At 35.7% G+C, this 20343-nt stretch overlaps 1 protein-coding gene across 4 annotated transcripts in view; it reads left to right on the top strand.

Annotated features, from left to right (window-relative positions):
* Nucleotides 1-20343, top strand: part of CBLB (Cbl proto-oncogene B) — a 216251-nt gene that overhangs the window by 16556 nt on the left and 179352 nt on the right. The window contains exon 4 of one of the 4 annotated variants that reach the window (XM_032630819.1): nt 830-928. The exons of the other annotated variants lie outside the window; for them this stretch is intronic. Within the exon in view, the coding sequence (XP_032486710.1) occupies nt 830-928 (99 nt within the window). The remainder of the gene's footprint in view (nt 1-829; nt 929-20343) is intronic. 4 annotated transcript variants of the gene reach the window in all.

The following is a 20343-nucleotide window of genomic DNA, read 5'->3' on the forward strand; positions in this document are numbered from 1 at the left end:
ACTTCCCAAGAATGGCCAAGGTTATGGGAAGCCAGATGTTTCTGTTTAAAACTGTATTTTCGCCTTGTAGTTTTAACGTAGATCTAATAAAACTAACTTGTTTTAGAAACATCTTTACACTTCTTTCTCACATTTGGTAGCCCTGAGATTCTTCTTGATATAGCAATGTAATCCATGAAATTTTACTTTTTAGGTTATTAGATCAGTGAGAAGGTGTGTAACTTCTAGGACTAGGAATTTGAGTCGTGTGTTTCAATTGGATGTAGTAATATATGATGGGGTAAACTTGTATCTCACTTTTACATCTTTTTTAGAAACTTGAAACATTTCTAACTCAGGAAATGTCTTATAACTACCATTTCATAAATAAATTCAGATTTTTTTGGCTTTTTATGTGGGAGCATATCATGGTGGAATCTTTATAAATTTTGGTTGTGTGTAGATTTCCATAGATGATGACAGACTGCATAATGCTAACTGATCACAACGAGGCAACTCTGTGTTTTAAGTGTCCAAGTAAATTTTGTCACTGTCCTAAATTCAATTCTAAAATAAAGTTTATTAGCTTCTGTGATGGTATAGCATATTTCTAATTGGATTTTTCTTTCATCCATGTTCAATTTTCTGATAATGTTCAGTGGCCACTGTGTTTATGCAAAACTTACATTCGATAAATGATCATAATTCATAATAATGTACTATTCTTGGTACACTGTAACAAGACATAAATTTTTGATTTATGTTTCTGATTTATGTTTCTTTTAGTAGGAATATATATATATATATATATATATATATATATTTTTTTTTTTTTTTTTTTTTTTTGCAGTACGCAGGCCTCTCACTGTTGTGGCCTCTCCCGTTACCGAGCACAAGCTCCGGACGCGCAGGCTCAGCGGCCATGGCTCACAGGCCTAGCCGCTCCGCGGTATGTGGGATCTTCCCAGACCGGGGCACGAACCCATGTCCCCTGCATCAGCAGGCAGACTCTTAACCACTGCGCCACCAGGGAAGCCGTAGGAATATATTTTTAAACGTTCACTTCTGTGTTCCCTTAGATTTCCAAATGTAACTGAGGCTAAAACGTGTCACTGTACACGGAACTCTGGATGTTTTGCTCTATAGAATATAAAAGAAACTCCTTAGAATGTTCTCAGGGTTGGTAGGCAATTGAATATTCTTTTAAGTAGTATGACTCTTATCTAACATGTATTACACACTGCTAATTGGGAATATTATAAATTCTCTGAACAATCTTTTTTTTTTTATTCTGTAAAGTCACTAGGGACATTAGTATTTTTTGTTTGTTTGTTTGTTTTTTTTGCGCGGTACGCGGGCCTCTCACTGTTGTGGCCTCTCCTGTTGTGGAGCACAGGCTCCGACGCGCAGGCTCAGCGGCCATGGCTCACGGGCCCAGCCACTCCGCGGCATGTGGGATCCTCCCGGACCGGGGCACGAACCCGTGTCCCCTGCATAGGCAGGCGGACTCTCAACCACTGCACAACCAGGGAAGCCCGGGACGTTAGTATTTTTAAGCTGAAAATGAAGGATAGTAATACTAGAAATAGTAATTTGGAGTTCATTGACTAAACCAGCATTTCCCTGAGAGATTCTGTACTTTATGAGTACATGAATCAAAATGTTTACTTTAATGTTCTTGTTGTATCAAAAATAAACTTCTTTGTGGATTTGTTTTAAATGTAAGGGCAAATGGGAAAAAAATCAGGCATCAGTTTTGAACTAGCTGTGCTTTGATTGATTGCTAAAATATGAGTAGCCCGAATTTTTAAGGCAATTTCACACAAATGTGATAATATAATAAATAGAAAAATAAATAGATATAGCAAATGGCATGCAGTGTATTCCCTGTGTAGCGGGTGAAAGGTAGAAATTATAGTTAGGTAAGTTTATTTGCTGTGGAAATAGATATTAAGAGTGCGTAATGCAAGCCTTTTGCTTTGAGAATGGGTGGAATAATGATTTCTGGTAGAGGCAGCCTGCATGCCTCGCTTGACGTTTATAGTAAACCTCTTCCTTCTCCAGTATCACCTTTTCCCCAGTTCCCCCTCCCCCCCAAACAGCTGAACCTCACACTGAGTTGGTGCTTCTCCAGCAGTGTCTAAACCATTCTGAGCTGGTATTTCTGGGAATAGTAATTCAGTGATTTCTGGCACACATAACGTTTTCAAGTGAATGTGTGGAGTGGGCTTCAGGAATCATGTAGAGAAGGGACAATTTATAGTTTCAAGCACAGAGAAGAGGAGAAGCTTTGTAACATATTGCTTAAATTTTTAGTGGCAAAAGTCAAAGTGGGTGTGAAGGTAGTTACAGGTGACAAATATGAAATTGACAGGAGATGCCTTTCCTCAGTGATGTGGCTGGCAGTTTTGTCAGTTGACCATTTTAATAGAACAATATTTATTCTTTCATATAAAAAGTTATATATTAATCTCCTGTTCTTCAAGCCCTGGTGTTGGACACTGTTTTTTTTAGAGCACCCAGAGGTGATGGCATAACGATAATCAGATTTTCCATATTTTAGAACTGCTTCAGTGAACCAGAGTGCTACAACCCATTTTTCCCTCCCACACTCCGGTTTGCAATCACTGGAACAAAACCAGAAGTCAACTGAGGTGGAAAAATAGCTCTGAGTTTGATAACCTATCTGTGAAAAAAATAAAGGCTTTTAAAAAATTCATGCCAAAGAGTAATACACAGATGTTGTCTTATTATTAATATCATTTGAAAGCCCCTGGACCATTCTTTATGCACATGTGTTGTAGAAAACAAATCATAGTGTGCATAGCTTGTATAATAATACTCATTCTAAATGATATTATTTTTAAAAAAGTATTTTGACATTAAAAAATTAGTTCTAGAAGATGCTAGCCTTTATTTAAAATCCTTCAGGAGCATCAGGCAAAATCTTTTTCTCTATGGACTAGTTGGCTGAACAAAGATAAACGTATAGCCTGCTACATTAATAAAGTGCCTTTCCCTCTAAAGAACTACAAATCACTCTACTTGCTGTTTATGCCTGTGTTGTAATTCATGAGATAGTGTACCAAGAACATTTTGAAACTGATATACTAAAGATAAATGGTTAAGTTAAAAGTTGAAACAAAACAACATCAGCTACAACAATAATAACAGTAAGGGCAACAACAAAACACAAAGCTGCAAACCAACCTGCTTGCATTCCTCATACCACTGTATGACAACATTGCTTTGGCCAAAGAATAATGCATTAATTGAAATGTTTAAATTGGTATAAACATGAGTACTTGTTGATTACATGGTCATGGAAGCAGTTTTGAAATTCCTTGTGGGTTTTCAGTTTAACCATAGGAAGAGATTGACCTGTGTACACAGTTTGGGTTCTGTGGAATAGTTTTAATTATTATGGGATCTCACAGGTTAATGGCCTTGTTTATAATCCCACATCAAGTTCCACATTTTCTCCTGGGCAGCCCTGTACATTGTGAGAAGGACATGAGGAAAGAGTGCAGGAATCTGGTGGTGTGATGCCATTTCTCCTCCAAGGTTTCTTTGTAACCTTGGTTGGTTTCCTGACTCCAGTAGTGTTTTTTCAGTCTTTAACTTATTTTCTGGATATTCACAATATTTGTTGGCTAAGGCATTTCAGCATCAACAAATGAAGATGTCGTTTGTTTCAGACTAAATTTTACTGTTGCTCCATCAGTCTGTTAAATAGTTTTGCAAATCTAATAGTAGTTTCTAGTAAAAATACTTTTTTTTTTTTAATTACAGTAACCATTTGCAGGAGAATTAATCTTAGGGAAGTTATGTTATCTATAAATAATTTGTACAGTATTGAATGCATTCCATTTATTCTATGAAGTATCTGTTGTTTAATGATGCAAGAGAAGGAATGGTTTATACTCCTTTAAAAAAACAATTTTATATTTTAAATATTAACCTAATCTTTCTATTTCTCTTTATTTACTAATGGTGAAAATTGCAGTTCTTTTGCATTTCATGAGGACAAGGGACAAGTTGCAAGTAGAAAAATATGATTTCTAAGTAAGTCAAAATAGGTTACTGATAGGTTTGAACACAAGTATTTTAATATAAACATACTCAGTTGCTATTTAATTTTTTCTATATGTATCTGCATTCTAGGCATTTTTTTTTCTTTTCAGTGGAAGAACAGAGGAAGTGGAAGATTAATTTGTGACATTTTAAAATGATAATATATAATTTGGATTCAGAGGAAAATAGTAATCAATCCTTTTAAGTAGAAATATGTCTGCCAAGTAGGAAATGGAATTTTCTCTAGGAAAAGTGAATATCTTCCTGAGATTAATTTATCATGAATGAATAGAAAGTTCATTCAGTCTTGATAATGCTTTCATTCATATTTAAAGCATCTGAGAGATGTGAATATACTTTTCTAAAGTTTGGGAATGAAGGAGTTTATTTCTTTAACACACTATGAGAGTAGAGGCCACAAGAAAGTTTTCTAGACAAATGTTTTCAAAGTTAAACAAAGGGAGTCTGTCAGAGTGGGCAGGTGAGAGCTTGCAGAATCTTTGACTCTTAAGGACTTTGGCCAACTACATCCATGCTGCTTTGCTAACTGGATACAAAGTAATTTATGTGTTGATTTTCATGTAAGTCAAAAGTGAAGGGTTTCTCTAGCAGTTTCCTCTTTGGGATATATTTTCAAAATATGAAAGAACACAAATTATTCTGCTATTCAGATATTCAAATTTAAGACTAAATCCACTGTCCCCTATTTTTAAGTTTTAAATAAAGTGTTTACAATTAATCCATTTATTTGCTGTTTATTTACTTTTTTTCCCCAGCCCTGTGTTAATACCATTCAGTCTCTAACACCTGGTTTATTAAGTATCAAAAATTTTATTGTAATTCATTTAAATTCCTTCCAGGTCAAAATATATATTATATACACGTGATATTTTGATTTTAAAGTTGGAGAATTTTTTTCCTTGCAGTTGAGAGTTGATTAAATGTTCATAAATTGCTGAGTGGTAACCATTGTATAGTAAGACAGTAAGCCAACTCACAAGACTCAAGTGCACTTTATGGTTGAATACCTTTTATGTTTTTCAGTCTTAAGGCAGTTCATTAAAATTGATGTTTTCCTTTCAGTAAATATCTGGTGACATTCAAATTTGATAATTAAAATTGTGAAGCACTCAAGAAAGAATGCCTGTTTTCAGTTTCATAATAAGAATACTCCCACAAAGAAGGTTGATGAATGATGTCTTTCAAGTGGCAGATTTGTTATTTAGTTAAAGAGAGCTCCTTTGGCAGATTTTTACGAATCTAAATTGAAGTTTGTTTAGAAAACAGACAAGCTGCAGTGATAATTCTATAGCCTGAGGAATGCTTGGAAATCTAGTCCAAGAAGCATCTTTTTTTCCCGGTGATTTAACATAGAAGTGGAATTTCCTGGAGTCCAAACAGATTAGCATCCAGCACTAATTGGGTAGGTCATAAAATAGTACTCATATCTCACAGTTTTGAAATAAAGTGCTTCAGGAATATTCAGTTTTCTAAACCCATTTTAATATTAATCTTTGTCTCTTTAAGCTCATTATTGTCAGAGCATGAGTTCTTATTGGAGTTTGCATTTATACATGAGTTGTTTATAGATGTGTTAATTATAGCAGGATACGCATAGGTCATTACAGAAAGTACCCATTTATAGATTTAAATCATAAAGAGAGATCGAGGCTGCCTGTCTTATTTGGTAGAATCACTGAGGAACAGATTAAACTCAGAGACAATTTAGATTTATTTTTGAAATGTGTTACTTTGAACATCTGATCATGTGATGTAATCACATGTAATCATAGATGTGTGACTATGAGTTTCCTAGGACTGCTGTAACGAATTACCACAAACCTGAAGTTTATGTTGTCTTAAGTTGATTCTCTCACACTTCTGGAGCCTAGAAGTCTGAAATCAAGATGTCAGCAGGGCCATGCTGCCTCCAGCTCTCTAGGGCAGGATGCTTTCAGGACTCTTGTAGCTTCTGATAGATAGCTCCAGGCACTCCTTGGCTTGTGGCAGCATAACTTCATTCTCTGCCTCTGTCATCACCTGATGTTCTCCTCTGTGTGTGTGTCCAGATTTACCTCTTAGGAGAGCACCAGTCATAATGACTCAGGGCCTAACCTAATGACCCTATCTTACCTTTATGACATCTACAGAGACCCTATTTCTAAATAAGGTTACATTCCTAGGTAGGGTTGAGGTTAGGATTTCAACATATCTTTTTAGGGGGCACAGTTCACCCATAACAGTGACTGAATACAGCACAATTTATACTATGGAAGGGAAAGAAAATTGAAACTCAATAGAGTATATGTCATGAAAGTGTGAAGAACTTTGCTCGGTAGAAGATAATGCTAAACAAATTACTTAAAATTATTTTTTGAAGGGTCTGTAGCTCAAATAATTTTGTAGTTTTTTTTCTCAGGTTTATAATAAAAAGCTCGATGAATTAATTTATTGATTAATTTTTACGCATATATTGAAAAGCATGGTGAAATTGACTTTCATCAATAATAAAATTTTTATATAAATCGAAATAAATGAATTTATAAGTATCTTGTTATAACATTCTTACTGATTTCAATGTATAAAATTATAAAATGCCATCTCTTTAGAAATTATTAGTACTATGAATATGTATATTTAATTAATTTACAATATTACTAGTAGCCCTGATTACCCTTTGATTAAGAATCCCTGTTTTATTCTTTTATTTTTGTGATAAGCTCTGGATGATTAATTAAAATAGTTAATTACGACTTACATCATCATCATTAAATCTGTGTTTACAAAGTTTTCTGTATTGCAAATTAAAAAAAAAATGTGGGAGGTATTTTCCATGTTGGTGGCATAGAGGAGAGTACACTTCACATTCACTTTGTGTCTTTACTATTAAGATATAAAGTATTATAAGTATGATTTCAAATTAAGATTTTAGAGAATCAACTCAAGGGTTTTAGAAAACAAGAGTAAATTATTTCTGAACATGGCATGTTGAGTGGCTTAAACCAGGGGTCAGCAAACTGTACAGAGCTAGACAGTAAATATTTTAGACTTTGCCAGGTCCCTGGTAACTAGTCAGCTCTGCCTTTATAGTAGGAAAGCAGACATAAACAGTGTGTAAATAAATTGGAATGGCTGTGTTCTAATAAAACTTTATTTAGAAAAACATTGTGGTAGACTAAATTTGGCCTGGGGGCTGTGGTTTGCCAACTGTTGCCTTAAAGTATTAATCTAAATTTTGGACAGTACAATTTTAAAAGTGTTTTATCAACATGGACTGAGTATATAAATTGCATAAACTAGGAATGTGTCTGGATAAAAGTAATAATACCTGAGCAACAGTAGTTTACATATATAGGGATATATAATTCTCAGCAGTGCTGTCAGAGACTAAGCTCTTTCTGACTTTGTAATGTCCTTCCTTAGTGTGTTGGGTTTGTCCTCACTCTAGTCACCTAATGTCTGTAGAATTCCTGCTGCAGCTCCATATTTTTTTAAGGCTACAAGACTGAGGAGAGAAGGGCAACAGTTAATGTATGCCTGTCCTCTTTATATTATTGATCAAAAAGCTGTCAAGGAACCTTTCTACCAACTTGTTCCCTCTAGCAGATTCTCTTAGGTCTTTTTAGGCCTGAAAAGTGTGATATCCAGAACAATAGTGAAAACATTTAGATATAAATTTTTTCTATTCTTGTTGGCTTTCTAGGGAAAAATATTTAAAATTAAAAGAAGGAACAAATTTACTGAGACAGTTTCATCTTGAACTCATTATCTTTTAAAAGAGAAAACAATTCTGTTTCCTTTTTTCATTGAATAATACCCCATTCTCTTTTAAACTTTGGTGACTGGAAACTTATGTTCAGACACAAGTAATTGAAAGCAAATAATTAGTTTCAATAGGTAAGGAAGATTGAAATTATGTTTTATAAGCCTTGTATTATTATCTTTGTTATCAAACATACCTCACAAATGTGTGGTAGGTATTCCGATTCCATTTTCTATCTGGAGAAGCTAAATTGGAGGTTACATGACTTGACAGGAATTTTATATATTCACGTGTGATGTATTTCTAAATGATGTCTTATTACCAGTCGGCATGTGTGAGCCTGCGGCTGTTGGCAGCTGAAGGGTATTGTCTGAGGAAGACTTATTCGAGCAATTAGCATATTTTATACTTGTGAAAATGAGGTGTTTTCTCATCTTCATTAAACCAGTATTGATATCGTATGTCAGATGGTCAGTAAAAGGAACTTTTGTTTTTTTTGCAAGACAGCTTATATTCGTTAAGTTCACGACTGTTTATCTGAAACAAGCTTTTTTGTTGTATTTACATCTGTGTTTGAGAGAGAGAGTTTTAAAACTTTTAATTTCTCCAGGTGAGCAAAGTCTTTTCCTTTGAGGAAATGGGAGAGGTTATCTAAGTATTTCCTTGCTGAGATATATTAACGAAAATAAAATTTAACTCATCTTGCAGATACTGCGAACATTTCAGTTTTTGTTCTAAAGGTTTTTTATGGGGTATATTGATTTTCTATGGTTGTAACAGCATGTGGAGCTGTCAAGTTTATTCTTTTCGAGAAAAATTTAATTTGACTAAAGATCTCTATTCTTGTCAGCCAGGTCTCATTTATCCGATTAAAGTAGGTTTGCACGGATTCAAATCCTAAGAAACAGAGAATTCTCCTTACCAAATTTTTTGTGATTTTTTTTTCCCCTGTATAATTCTAATTTTAGTTTATTCTCCACAGAGTTGGATATGTAAAAATTTTGTTTTTATAAAGCAACTGAAGTCGTAAAGTTGGTAATTTATCACAGTCTTTCACCCACTTTACCAGTATTTGGTAAACTACAGCCTGTAAGCCAGACCCAGCCTGTGCTTCTTTCTGTAAATAAAATTTCAGTGGTACTTGGACATGTCTTTCTGTGGCCACAGTGACAGACGTCAGTAGTCGCCACAGAGACTATATGGCCCACAAAGCTGAAAATATTTACTATGTGAGCCTTTACTGAAAAAGGTTACTGACCCCTGCATTATTGATATAATCTTCTATGGCAGTCTTAGAAACTTGGCATTTTTAACATAAACATTTTCTTGTTGATTTTCTATTCTGTTCTGCTAGTGATGCTTTATGAATTACTGATCATTGTGATCTTCTGAGGACAATAAAATGTTAATGGCAGGGAGTCAATGATTGAGAGCTAAATCTTTATTAGACCCCTATTTTCTATCTTGTGTCAGTATGATGTATTTAATTTGTATATAATTTTAAAGTGTGATGAATTTAAACTTTTGTAGGTTTTTTTTTTGTATTTTTTTTTAAACACAAGGTACACAAAATATGTCATTAATGTCTTTGACAATCATCTAATCTAAGGGCTTCTGTACATAGCCCATGGACCAAATGATGCGTTCTAACCCTCTAGAATGGTTAAGTATAGGTCCCTGACTTCCTACAATACCTCTGCCTTTACCAGTTGGGATGTGAGTTTCCACGTTTTTAAAAGTACCCTAGCTGTTTCTGCTGTCCTACCTGCTCTTAAAATCCCCAAGTCAAATCATCTCATTTTATGTATACAGTCACCTCGGATCATTGAAATGGCACAGGTGAGGCTAGAAAGCCCAGATCTGTTCAGAACTCTTTTCATTTTTCTAAGCTTCCTTTATTACCACTGTAGGCAGGTGACCACTCCCAGTTGTAAGTCATTTTAAAGGATCCCAAGACAGATAAGTTTCTGAAAGGCTTTTGGAAGAATTTTGTTGGAAAAGAAGGAATGAAATTCTTTTTTATATTCTTTTCAGATTGACCTAATCACTATCCTTAGAATTTACCTTTGCATGCCAACCTTTTAGCCTGCCATTTCTCCTTCATCTTCCCATGTCCCCTCCTCCCCATTTAGCAGACCCTCTTTCCTATTATTGGTATAGCTGAAGCTCCCACTCTGCTCCATTCATATGTTATTTCAGCATTTTCTGATCACTCCAGCCAAAATATCTCTTTTCCCTCTGACATTTATCAAGACCTTTCTTGTGACCCTTAACCAACTGTATATTGTCAGATATTGCCATCTTCTTAAAATGGTGTTAAGACAGGTCACTTTTAAATGTCTCATTATACGTTGTTTAAAGGCAAAAATCACTTCTTTGTATCTCCCACAGTATCAAGAACAGTGCTTCAGAGGTGGCCAACACTCACGAGAATATAGGATTGTTCCTCTAGAATTACTGTAGGATTATTTGAAAATTCTGATTTATTCCTCGTTTAGGAGCTACTAGGGCCTAGAAACACGAGAAAATGAAAGTGTTACATGGGAAAGTGTCTGGTGAAGTGTCCAAAGGCTTATTAGCTTTTAGAATTTGTAGATAAACTCTGAATATCAACTTTTTCAGATTTGGGAATAAGTGCCATTGATTTTAGAAGGAAAAAAATGTCCATAAACACAGTAATACCACTATGATTGATCATAGAATGGTTATATTTTACAGGAATTCTTAATTTTTTTTTTTTTTGGCTGGCCTGTGGGATCTTAGTTCCCCGACCAGGGATTGAATGTGTGCACCTTGCAGTGGAAGCGTGGAGTCCTAACCACTGGACCGCCAGGGAATTCCCAATTTTTAATTCTTTGTGTATGCAGAATATCCTTAATGTAGTGACATTTCTGGATAAAGTTGGTGAAATTACTCCGATTTGGAATCACTTTAATGGAGTGTCCTTATGGCTACCCTTCGTACCTATGAAATAACCCCCTGAAAAACTCAGAGTGCCACCATGCTGCCTGTTCCTGCAAACCACACATGGCAGTGAACATATTTTGCAGCTTTCCTATTGACATACTAGTTTTCCATCTGAGCTCTTCTGAATGTTTTCACTTCCTCTTGTTTTAACATTTCTTCAAAGACTGCTTTTGTTTTTATGCTGTGTTGTATTTATGACCCTGAATGCACAGAACTTTTCAGCAACTGGGGAATCCTCCAAAACTCTATGCTTTCGACATGAATAGTCCAGTTTCGTTTGGTATATATTATTGACAGAAGTGCTTCGTCGTCTTCATTACTTTCTGTGCAGCAGATCGTCATTATATCGTTTCATGACTCTTCAGGGGGTGTATAAATACGTGTGCACAAATGAAAAAACGTCTTATTATGGTGATCATCTTGTGTTGTTACTGATGGAGTTACCTGTTACAGATAAGGATTTTCAAACTTGAAAATTCGTTTTCAATTTTGAGCTAAGATTTTTTTTTTTTTTTTTTGGTATTTGTGTATTTCCTTAACTGCCATCTTTTTTTCTTCGCTTTTAAAGACAGGGTTGAACAGTTAGATCTGGTGTTCTTGCTGTAAAGCTGAAAGGTTTTTTAACTTTTTTTGGGGGGGTGGGGCACGAGCATACCAGCTCTGAGGGACATCTGAGACATTTTGAATATGTAGACAGGGCTTTTAAAGAGAGGAATTGCTGTTCTCTTACATCAACCATGCAGACTTAGAAACAGACTTTAAAGGAAAACAGAGACATGTGTGTTCTCACTGTGTATCATTGTTACGCCCCCTCACATAGCTGTGAGGATTTGTCAGCAGTTTGTTTTGACTCACTAAACCAAGGTGGGGGTGGTTTTGTGTGTTTTTGTAAGTTAACTAGTGTGGGATGTCAGTAATCTCAACTTTACCATTTTGATTGGCCATGATCCAGCCATTTTTCAGGCCATATTTTAATGCTGAAACCTGCCCGGAAATCTTTGCCAAATAATTTTCCTCTTCCTATAACTGTGGAGGTCAAAACCTGGTCCTTAAGATTATATCCTCTTTTTTGTTTCGTGTTGCCTCTGTGATGTCTTCATGATATCTCCCCAAACTAATTTGGGAACCTCCCTCCTTGAGTTGTTCTTTTCAATTTATCTTAATAGTTCTTCTTACATAATAAAATTTAATGTTATTTATTTTGGCAAGATTGGGGAGACTCCCAAATCTACGTTTCATTTCCAGGGAGGTGGTTTTAGACACAGATAACCACAGTAGATCTTTTTGATCGGGGATGAGGAAGTCTTTGGTAGCATCTGAATGGGTCTTCTGATTCCAGAAACCATTGACAGAGGGAAGGTGGCCTAGGCAGATGTGTCTTGACCCTTTTACTGTCTCCTTAGAGAAATGGCACTCCAGGAAGTTGTGCAACATGGTGGTCCTAGTACATCTTTGGCAGGACTTTATGGTTGGAAGGAAAAGTTTTGTAGATGAGACACAAAAGGCAAACAATATTTTCCTCTAGTCACCCAAAGTACCCATTACATTTAAAGATCAGTGTGGATGTCTTTTGTCCCTGACAACTTTCCATTATGTAACTGCTCTTTATTTACTTCCTCTGCTATACGTGTGGCATCGTTCCCACAGCAAGTTAATGTCTTCTTAGTATGCATTTATTGTAAATTGTCATTTATGTGGGAGTAAAATAAGTAGAATTCTTTCGTATTTTCAGTACTTGACATTTAAGAAAGAGACAGATGGCAAGTAAACAAGGTGAGAACGGGACTTTATTTGCTGTATTACAATCTCAGACTACTGTAAAGAATTTTAATTATATGTTATTTTAGGAAGTTTCCAATTCACTACAGGTCACTGAAGCTTTGACAGAAGCAGAATCTACTGCATGTAGTTGAGAGTTCATGGGGAATTAGTAGGTTATATTTTTAAGAGTGTGAAAAGTTTTCTGGGTCCCAGTGTGCCTTAGAATAAAACTATTTTTCTATGTAATTTTAAATAATATTATTTAAAATTCCTAGTTGGGGTTCAGAATTAAGTTGGTTTAAACATTTTAAAATTCCTACTGATATCTTATCTCTCCTTTTTTAGTACTCTCATGTTCATTTTTCTTCATGGTGATTATCATTATTTTTTAAACAGGTTGTTTTATTTATTTATTTATGTGGACCATTTTTAAAGTCTTTATTGAATTTGTTACAATATTGCTTCTGTTTTATGTTTTGGTGTTTTGGCCCTGAGGCACGTGGGATCTTAGCTCCCTGACCAGGGATCGAACCCACACCTTCTACATTGGAAGGCGAAGTCTTAACCACTGGACCACCAGGGAGGTCTCCATGGTGATTATTTTTAATTTCCCATAGCCCTACTGGAGATTTTCTTCACTATGAGATAGTAGTTGTTACAGATAATTCAAAATTCAGTTCTTCAGTTTTCACAAAGCATTTCTGTGAAATGTGACTAAAGAGGTTTTGTTTTTTAGATTGAAGCTAGTTTTTAGAGCTATTCGTGGTATAGGAAAATAAATTCATATATGATGCCTTTTTAGGTTATTCTTTGTAGAATTACCTATTTCTTTTCATCTGTACAAATAATATGAAGATCTTGGATAAACATTTGCTTCTCACCATTAAAATAAAAATAAAGAGCTGGTGCTGATAGTTCAAAGAGGTTAACAAGTGATATGCAGAAGGCAGACTGTCCTTCAGTTGCAAAATGTTACAAAGTGTACAACTCACCAGCTCTGGGGAGAGCAAGTATTCACAGTTGGTGAGTAAGAAAAGCTTCCAATGAAAGGTCCAGTAGATGACTTCCCCTCAAGAGGACAGCATTTCTGAAGAATGTAGAGCCTCTCTTGATATGGTAGTAGTAAAGTTAAAACTGAAAAGTGACTTTCTTTAATTGGTATACGCTTAGAGAAAACATAAGAATTTTGAAAAAGACTGCATACATTATATGTTTCGTTTTGTTTTTTAACATGATCGAGTCCTTTATGTTTCCTTCTCATTTTGGGTTTGTAATTAATTTATATAGAGAATCTTGTGCTAAAGTTTGTTGTAAATACAGCATGATATCAATATTATGTAGCACCCCCCTCCCATTTAGTTATATTAACCTCCTGGTTTCTCTTCAATTGCTAGGAATATATTTATGCTTCCTTCAGCTGTTTTGTCGATTTAAGTAGCACTTAACATTGCTTATCTGAATAGTACCACCTACTGTGTACGACTATGTAGGAAATAGTGTCTTGGATTCTGAGTGAAAGCCTTGGAAAATTACCATCAGAAGGTCTGCTGTACCATTGCATACTAAGGAGTTTTAAGAACTATTTCTCCAGATGAAGTCAATACAGTAAAAGAAGTGTGGAGTCCTGACATTCTAGGCTTGATGTTCCCTATGTACTCTGTTCTTTTATTATTAGAGGTTAACCCAGTCCTTAACGTTTTGTTTTCAAATTTTTGAGCTCATTTTAATGTACAATGAGGGTGTTTTGGTTGATATAGTTTATGAAGAAGTAGAGTTAAAGATCTCTTTTGTGGTAAAAGAGAGAAAAAATCAGTAGTAAACCAGAAAGACTATTTTAATGGATAATTTGAGGAAGCCAGTTTATTCTGGACCTGGTAATCTTAAGATCTAGAAAAATAGTAACTTTTCAGTTTTTTTTTTTTTTTAAATGAAAGGTTTCACTTAATTATCAAGTTCTAATTCTTTTGGGATACTGGTCTTTAGTGATTGTTTAACTATTTCAGAGGAAACTTATATAAAGCATAGAATTTTCATTTTAAAATTTATGCTGCTCCAAGATTTAAAAAGAAAACTTATCTCTGAGTTGTTCATTACTGATGTCAGTAGATTTAAAAGAGAAACATATCAGATTTTTGAAATTTTGATGAATAATAAAATTATTTGAATTGTAAGGAAAATGCCTAAGAATGTGTCTTACTTTTTTTAAAAATCAGAATTAAACTCAAACATATATACCTACAATACCGAAAACAGATCTTAACAGCATTTCTTATTTAGAAAACGATATCGGTTACAAGCAGAAAGAAAATATCCTACTGAGTGTTTGAAAGCCAAATTAGTTGTAAAAGGAGTAAAAATCACTAATTTTTATCTTGCATTAAAGTTTCCAATTTTGTCTTTACTTTTAACTGGTCATGGAAGTTAATAAGCCTGTTTGTCCCAGAGAAAGGTGTTTGGTCTGCTTTCACTATTCTTCTTGAAGCAAGAGTCTGGAACGTTCTCCAGAACCATCATGCTGAATGAGGTGTCGTTTTTATTAGCTGGCCTCAAAATCTATTCTCATTATACAAGAGTATCTGGTGGAAATGAATGGAAACTGATGGCTATAACCTTGAGTAATAACACTACACAAAGCACTGTTTATTCATATGAGTGGTTTAGCTTTTATATTTCTTCATCCTTTGCTTTTCTAGCCCCATCTCAAATCAGTCTCCCTCAGGTCTTTTTGCTCTGGCCACTTACCATTTTTCAAGAAGCTCCACATCCACAGCTTCATCTGCCTGAAATGTTTTCCACTATCTGTCTAACTCTTGCTCATCCTTTAGATTGTAACTTAAATGTCATTTCTTCAGAGAGGCCTTCCTTGACTGATCACTCTAAATTATTCTGTACATTATTTTCTGTCATGGTCCTCTATTCTCTTCTTTCCAGATCCTATCATAAACTATGTATAAGGTTCTTTCTTTTCTTCACCACTCTCTCCCTGGTGCCTACTCCGGTTCCTACACATAGTAGGTACTCAATACCTGTGTATTAAAGGAATGAGGGGTGAATGTACACTAAGCTCAACCTATATGCTATTTAAGCAGCATTATGAAACTTGCAGGCATCATTAAACCTATACTTGGACAGGAGCTGTCATTTTTTTTTTTTTTTTTTTAATACATTTATTTATTTTTGGCTGTGTTGGGTCTTCGTTGCTGCACGTGGGCTTTCTCTAGTTGCGGTGAGCATGGGCTACTCTTTGTTGCTGTGCGCGGGCTTCTCATTGTCATGGCTTCTCGTTGTAGAGCATGGGCTCTAGGTGCGCAGGCTTCAGTAGTTGTGGCACGTGGGCTCAGTAGTTGTGGCTTGCAGGCTCTAGAGCACAGGCTCAGTAGTTGCGGCGCACGGGCTTAGTTGCTCCGCGGCATGTGACATCTTCCCAGGCCAGGACTTGAACCCGTGTCCCTTGCATTGGCAGGCAGATTCTTAGCCACTGCGCCACCAGGGAAGCCCTTGGCATTGGTTTTTATTGTTGTTATTCTATCTAGTTTTATTTTCTTTCTGGTAATGGAAGGAGAAATTTAAGAGTTATTAAGCTGGAGAAATTGAATTAAATTGGGCTTGTTAATCTTGTATGGTCCAGAAATATTTCTTTTAATCAGTTGAGGATTATATTTTCATGTGACATTCTAGAAATGATGAAAAGGGCCTGGGAGCCACATGCACCACTCTTTTTGCCTGTTGATCCATAATTAGAACCAGGGTCCAGGATCTGTTTCAGCAGAGATCCAAATAGCACAAAAACATCAGATTTACAAGTGAAACCACTTTCCACATATTTAATTATTTGTTGTACTTTACTGCTTAAAATTAGCATATTTAAAAGTTTTACTGAGAAGCATGAAACTGGAACCTGATGCATCCATGTTATGTTTCTTCTTAATGCAAATTAAATTTCAAAATCCCTGTGACAAAAGCACTGTGGGGTAATTTCTTGGTTATAACTCTGAAGTTAATGAACATAATATTATGAGTATATACAGGGGTCTTTGGCACACACCCTCTCTTCATGAAACACGTGAATAGTATTCAAGTGTTACTTTATACCTTTTTGAAAGAATTGCCATCTTTTAAGAAAATAATTATATCATGCCAGATTATTTTTTTAATATATATTTGTTTTTACTGGTTCCTTGTTTCCAGGTGTATCAACCTGTAACACTTTGACTAGCTTTTTGGTTTCCTCCTACTTTTCTGAACCATATTCTTGTACCTCCAACCATTACTCAGTATCTCATACAGTATTCCCTCTTTATAACTTGGTTTATTTGGTTCTCTTAATTTGAAACAGTTTAAAAAGAAAATCATGTTACTCTCTTGCTTACTCTTGAATAACATTTAAACTTCAGGCTTACTGTCTGATTTCAATTCCTGGATTGTGCCAAGACCTTTCCTACTTTGTTGCCTCTTCAAGTTGCTTCCACTTCCTGAAGAGCTCTTCCTCTGAGTCTTCACATTTTTAGAGGAGGGGCAAAGATCCAAGTGTAAGTATCACCTCCTTAGATGGGTCTTATTTGCCTACCCAATCTAAAATAGGTTTTCCCACCCAATTAGTATTTTGGATGTTTGCTGATGGTTTCTTTCTTTTCCCAAGTGTGTTACCTATTTTTCAAGGTATAATTGAAGTTCTTAATCCTGAAGCATTTTCTGAATAATTGAGTGCTAGAATTTGAGTTTTTTGAAGAAGCTTTTACTATTTGTCAGAACATGGTAGTTGGTAATGGAGAAGCAGAGTTCTGTCTTGGTTCTTCAATGTACTGTATCTAGTTGAGGGACATTTAGGGTCCTCCGGACTCAGGAGGGCACCTGAGCTGACTTGGGGGTCAGGGAAGACTAGGGTGGAGAGCTATGTAGGAGTAGCAGTTAGATACAGGCAGGGCGAGAGTGTCATGGAAGACATTTTAAAGGAGTGGGAGGTCACACCTAGCTGAGAGTGTGAGAAAGCATATTGTGTTGGGGTTCCCAGGTATTAGGTATCTCAGCAGAGTGGGAACCTGGTGATTTTGGTTACGTTTTTGTACTTTTCTTTTTCTCTTCTGATTTTTCAACCATGATCGTGGTTATGTTTCTGATGAGGGGGAGAGGGGAGAGCATACATCAATAAGAAAAGAAAGAATGGAAATTAATAGTATACCATACAATTTCATCTTTAAATGACTACGTTTTGCATTTTGGATATTCACTGTTAGCTGTTCATTTTGAAGTTTGGTGTTACTGATTAGTACGTTTGGTGCTTCACTTGTTTTAGCTTTGTACTAGACCACATGCCATATGCACACTGGGCACTCAATGAACACCTAAAGGAATCGACCCAGATTTTGAGAACAGAGTTTGACTTTTAAGTTTGGTGAGTTTTCTTCATTGTGCCCTAATTGAATGTCCAGTAGACGTTGCACTTCCCATTTAGGCTCCTTCTGAGATAACTGTTTGATTATATGCAGGTGTGTGTCTTACTTTGCTACCCTAACATGATTTTGTCTCTGAAATGATATAATCAGATATTTTACTGTCTTATAACTTCGACTTTAAAATTTAATCTTAGACTGCAGGGTTGTTTGCTTGTTTGTTTTGAAACAAACTTTTAGAGACAGAGATGGTTCCTTAAAAGAAAAAAAATGTAACTCTTATCTGTGTCCTCTCTGTCTCTCATCAAGATCTGATCTTTCTTATCATTATGTGATGCTTCATATGATTAATGCTGTATCAAGGTTACCATCACATTCCCTCTCAGAAGAAAAACATTCAGATCCTTGCATTGCTGATTCAGGGGAGGTATTACATACAGAGGAAAAGCCTTTGATAGGAAATGTTGCTTCCTCTAGGAAATGAAGTACAAGGATCTAAATGTCTGTCATATAGACAAGGGCCAACCTTATTAGGCAATTTTGGACACGTATTCAATGGCTTTATTTATTTTTAATAAATTTATTTATTTATTTTTGGCTGTGCTGGGTGTTTTTGCTGCGCATGGGCTTTCTCTAGTTGTGGCGAGCGGGGGCTACTCTTCATCACGCTGCACGGGCTTCTCACTGTGGTGGCTTCTCTTGTTGCGGAGCATGGGCTCTAGGTGCGTGGGCTCCAGTAGTTGTGGCACGCGGGCTCAGTAGTTGTGGCTCATGGGCTCTAGAGCGCAGGCTCAGTAGCTGTGGCGCACGGGCTTAGTTGCTCCGCAGCATGTGGGATCTTCCTGCACCAGGGCTCGAACCCATGTCCCCTGCATTGGCAGGCGGATTCTTAACCACTGCACCACCAGGGAAGCCCTCAGTGGCTTTATTAGAAGGCTTTTCCCATCATGATTTTTGACGAATTATACAGTGATCATACCACAGACAGTCTTAAAAGTTGTTTTGATGTTGACAACAATGCATTATGGTGGAGGCGTAGAAAGTACAGATTATAACTGTAAACTGTTGCTCTCTTATTTGTTTCTTAACATCTAAAGCAGTAGAATTCCTGAGTAAGTGATCCAGTGAAAATGGAGGCAAGTCAACTACATTTGATTGTTAGGGTTCTTGGGTTTACAGGTGTGCTAACTACATAATTACATATGAAAAGAGATATCCCTTTAAGTCAAAACTGTCAGTATTTGAAGATAGCATTTCAAATACTGTTATTAGGGCTGCATTGATTTAAATTTTCAGCATTACTAAATAATTTGCCCTTCTCATAATGGCTTTCAATAGCAGGAATTTCTCCTACAGGGGGACGATCAATAAATGTGAAGAAATATTGCCAAAATCATAATAATGTATCTTAAAAATTTTTATGTACTATGCTAGACTAAGTGACAGGAAGTTTTAAACGAAAGTAAATGCTAACTAACTTTGAAAGGATTTTTCTTTTTAGAATTTAGTTTCACCCTAAAGATAGTTGGGAGAATTGTGAAGTGACACAGGGTTAGGAATTACTACTGATATTGGGTCTTATTCCCATAGAAATGGAGAAGAAAGAGATAGAGAATTTTGATTTTAGAAGGATATCTTCCATATCATGAAGACAGCTGCAGTTTTGTGTGTAGGAGTTGATCTTCTGCCTTCACTATGAGAAAACAACCGTGTAGACAAACAGTATTCATTATGTCTATTTCACCTGAGTATTTGATGCTAAAGTTTGTCATAAGCTCCAGAACCAGATTGAAAAAGTTACCTCTGTTTCCTGAAGTAGGCATATTTCATGAGCTTTATAAAAATGATGTTTTAAAACATTATTTTATCATTACATTAGAGGATATTACAATGTCTCTTTAGCAGTTACTATATAGGGGGATAGGAGAAAAAAATTGATTGTTACTTAAATTGTTCTTTGTTTGCAGGAAGACTATAACTTAAAAAGAATTGCAGCACGTTGTCCATGTTAAATTTTCTGGTCTAGAAATTTGGCATAGAAGTTCCCTAGAAGCTTCTGTTCCATTGTGGTTGAAATGTTTTCTCACCTTTTTGAACTACCTCATTACTGCTGATGTAGGTGAGATCTTGAAATGTGCCCGGAGAAAGTGGTGTAAAACTTCCTTTGACCTTTTCTGGACTCAGGGCTAAGATACCTTAGACCTGCTGCTTATTTTTAAAGATCCACGTAGGTTGTGTTCAGATGAGAAAGTTTATTTAAGAAACTTCAATTTATGTTTTATGTTTTATGTATAATCATCTTTTGCCTCTAAATTTATCACGGAAAGAAAGGTAGAGGGTATTTTGCCCCCGGGGTCAAGAGTAATGTTATTTAAGCTTATTGATGCATATTTGTGTATTTTCTATCCT

Source organism: Phocoena sinus, chromosome 4, assembly GCF_008692025.1.
Source record: "Phocoena sinus isolate mPhoSin1 chromosome 4, mPhoSin1.pri, whole genome shotgun sequence".
Lineage (NCBI taxonomy): Eukaryota > Metazoa > Chordata > Mammalia > Artiodactyla > Phocoenidae > Phocoena > Phocoena sinus.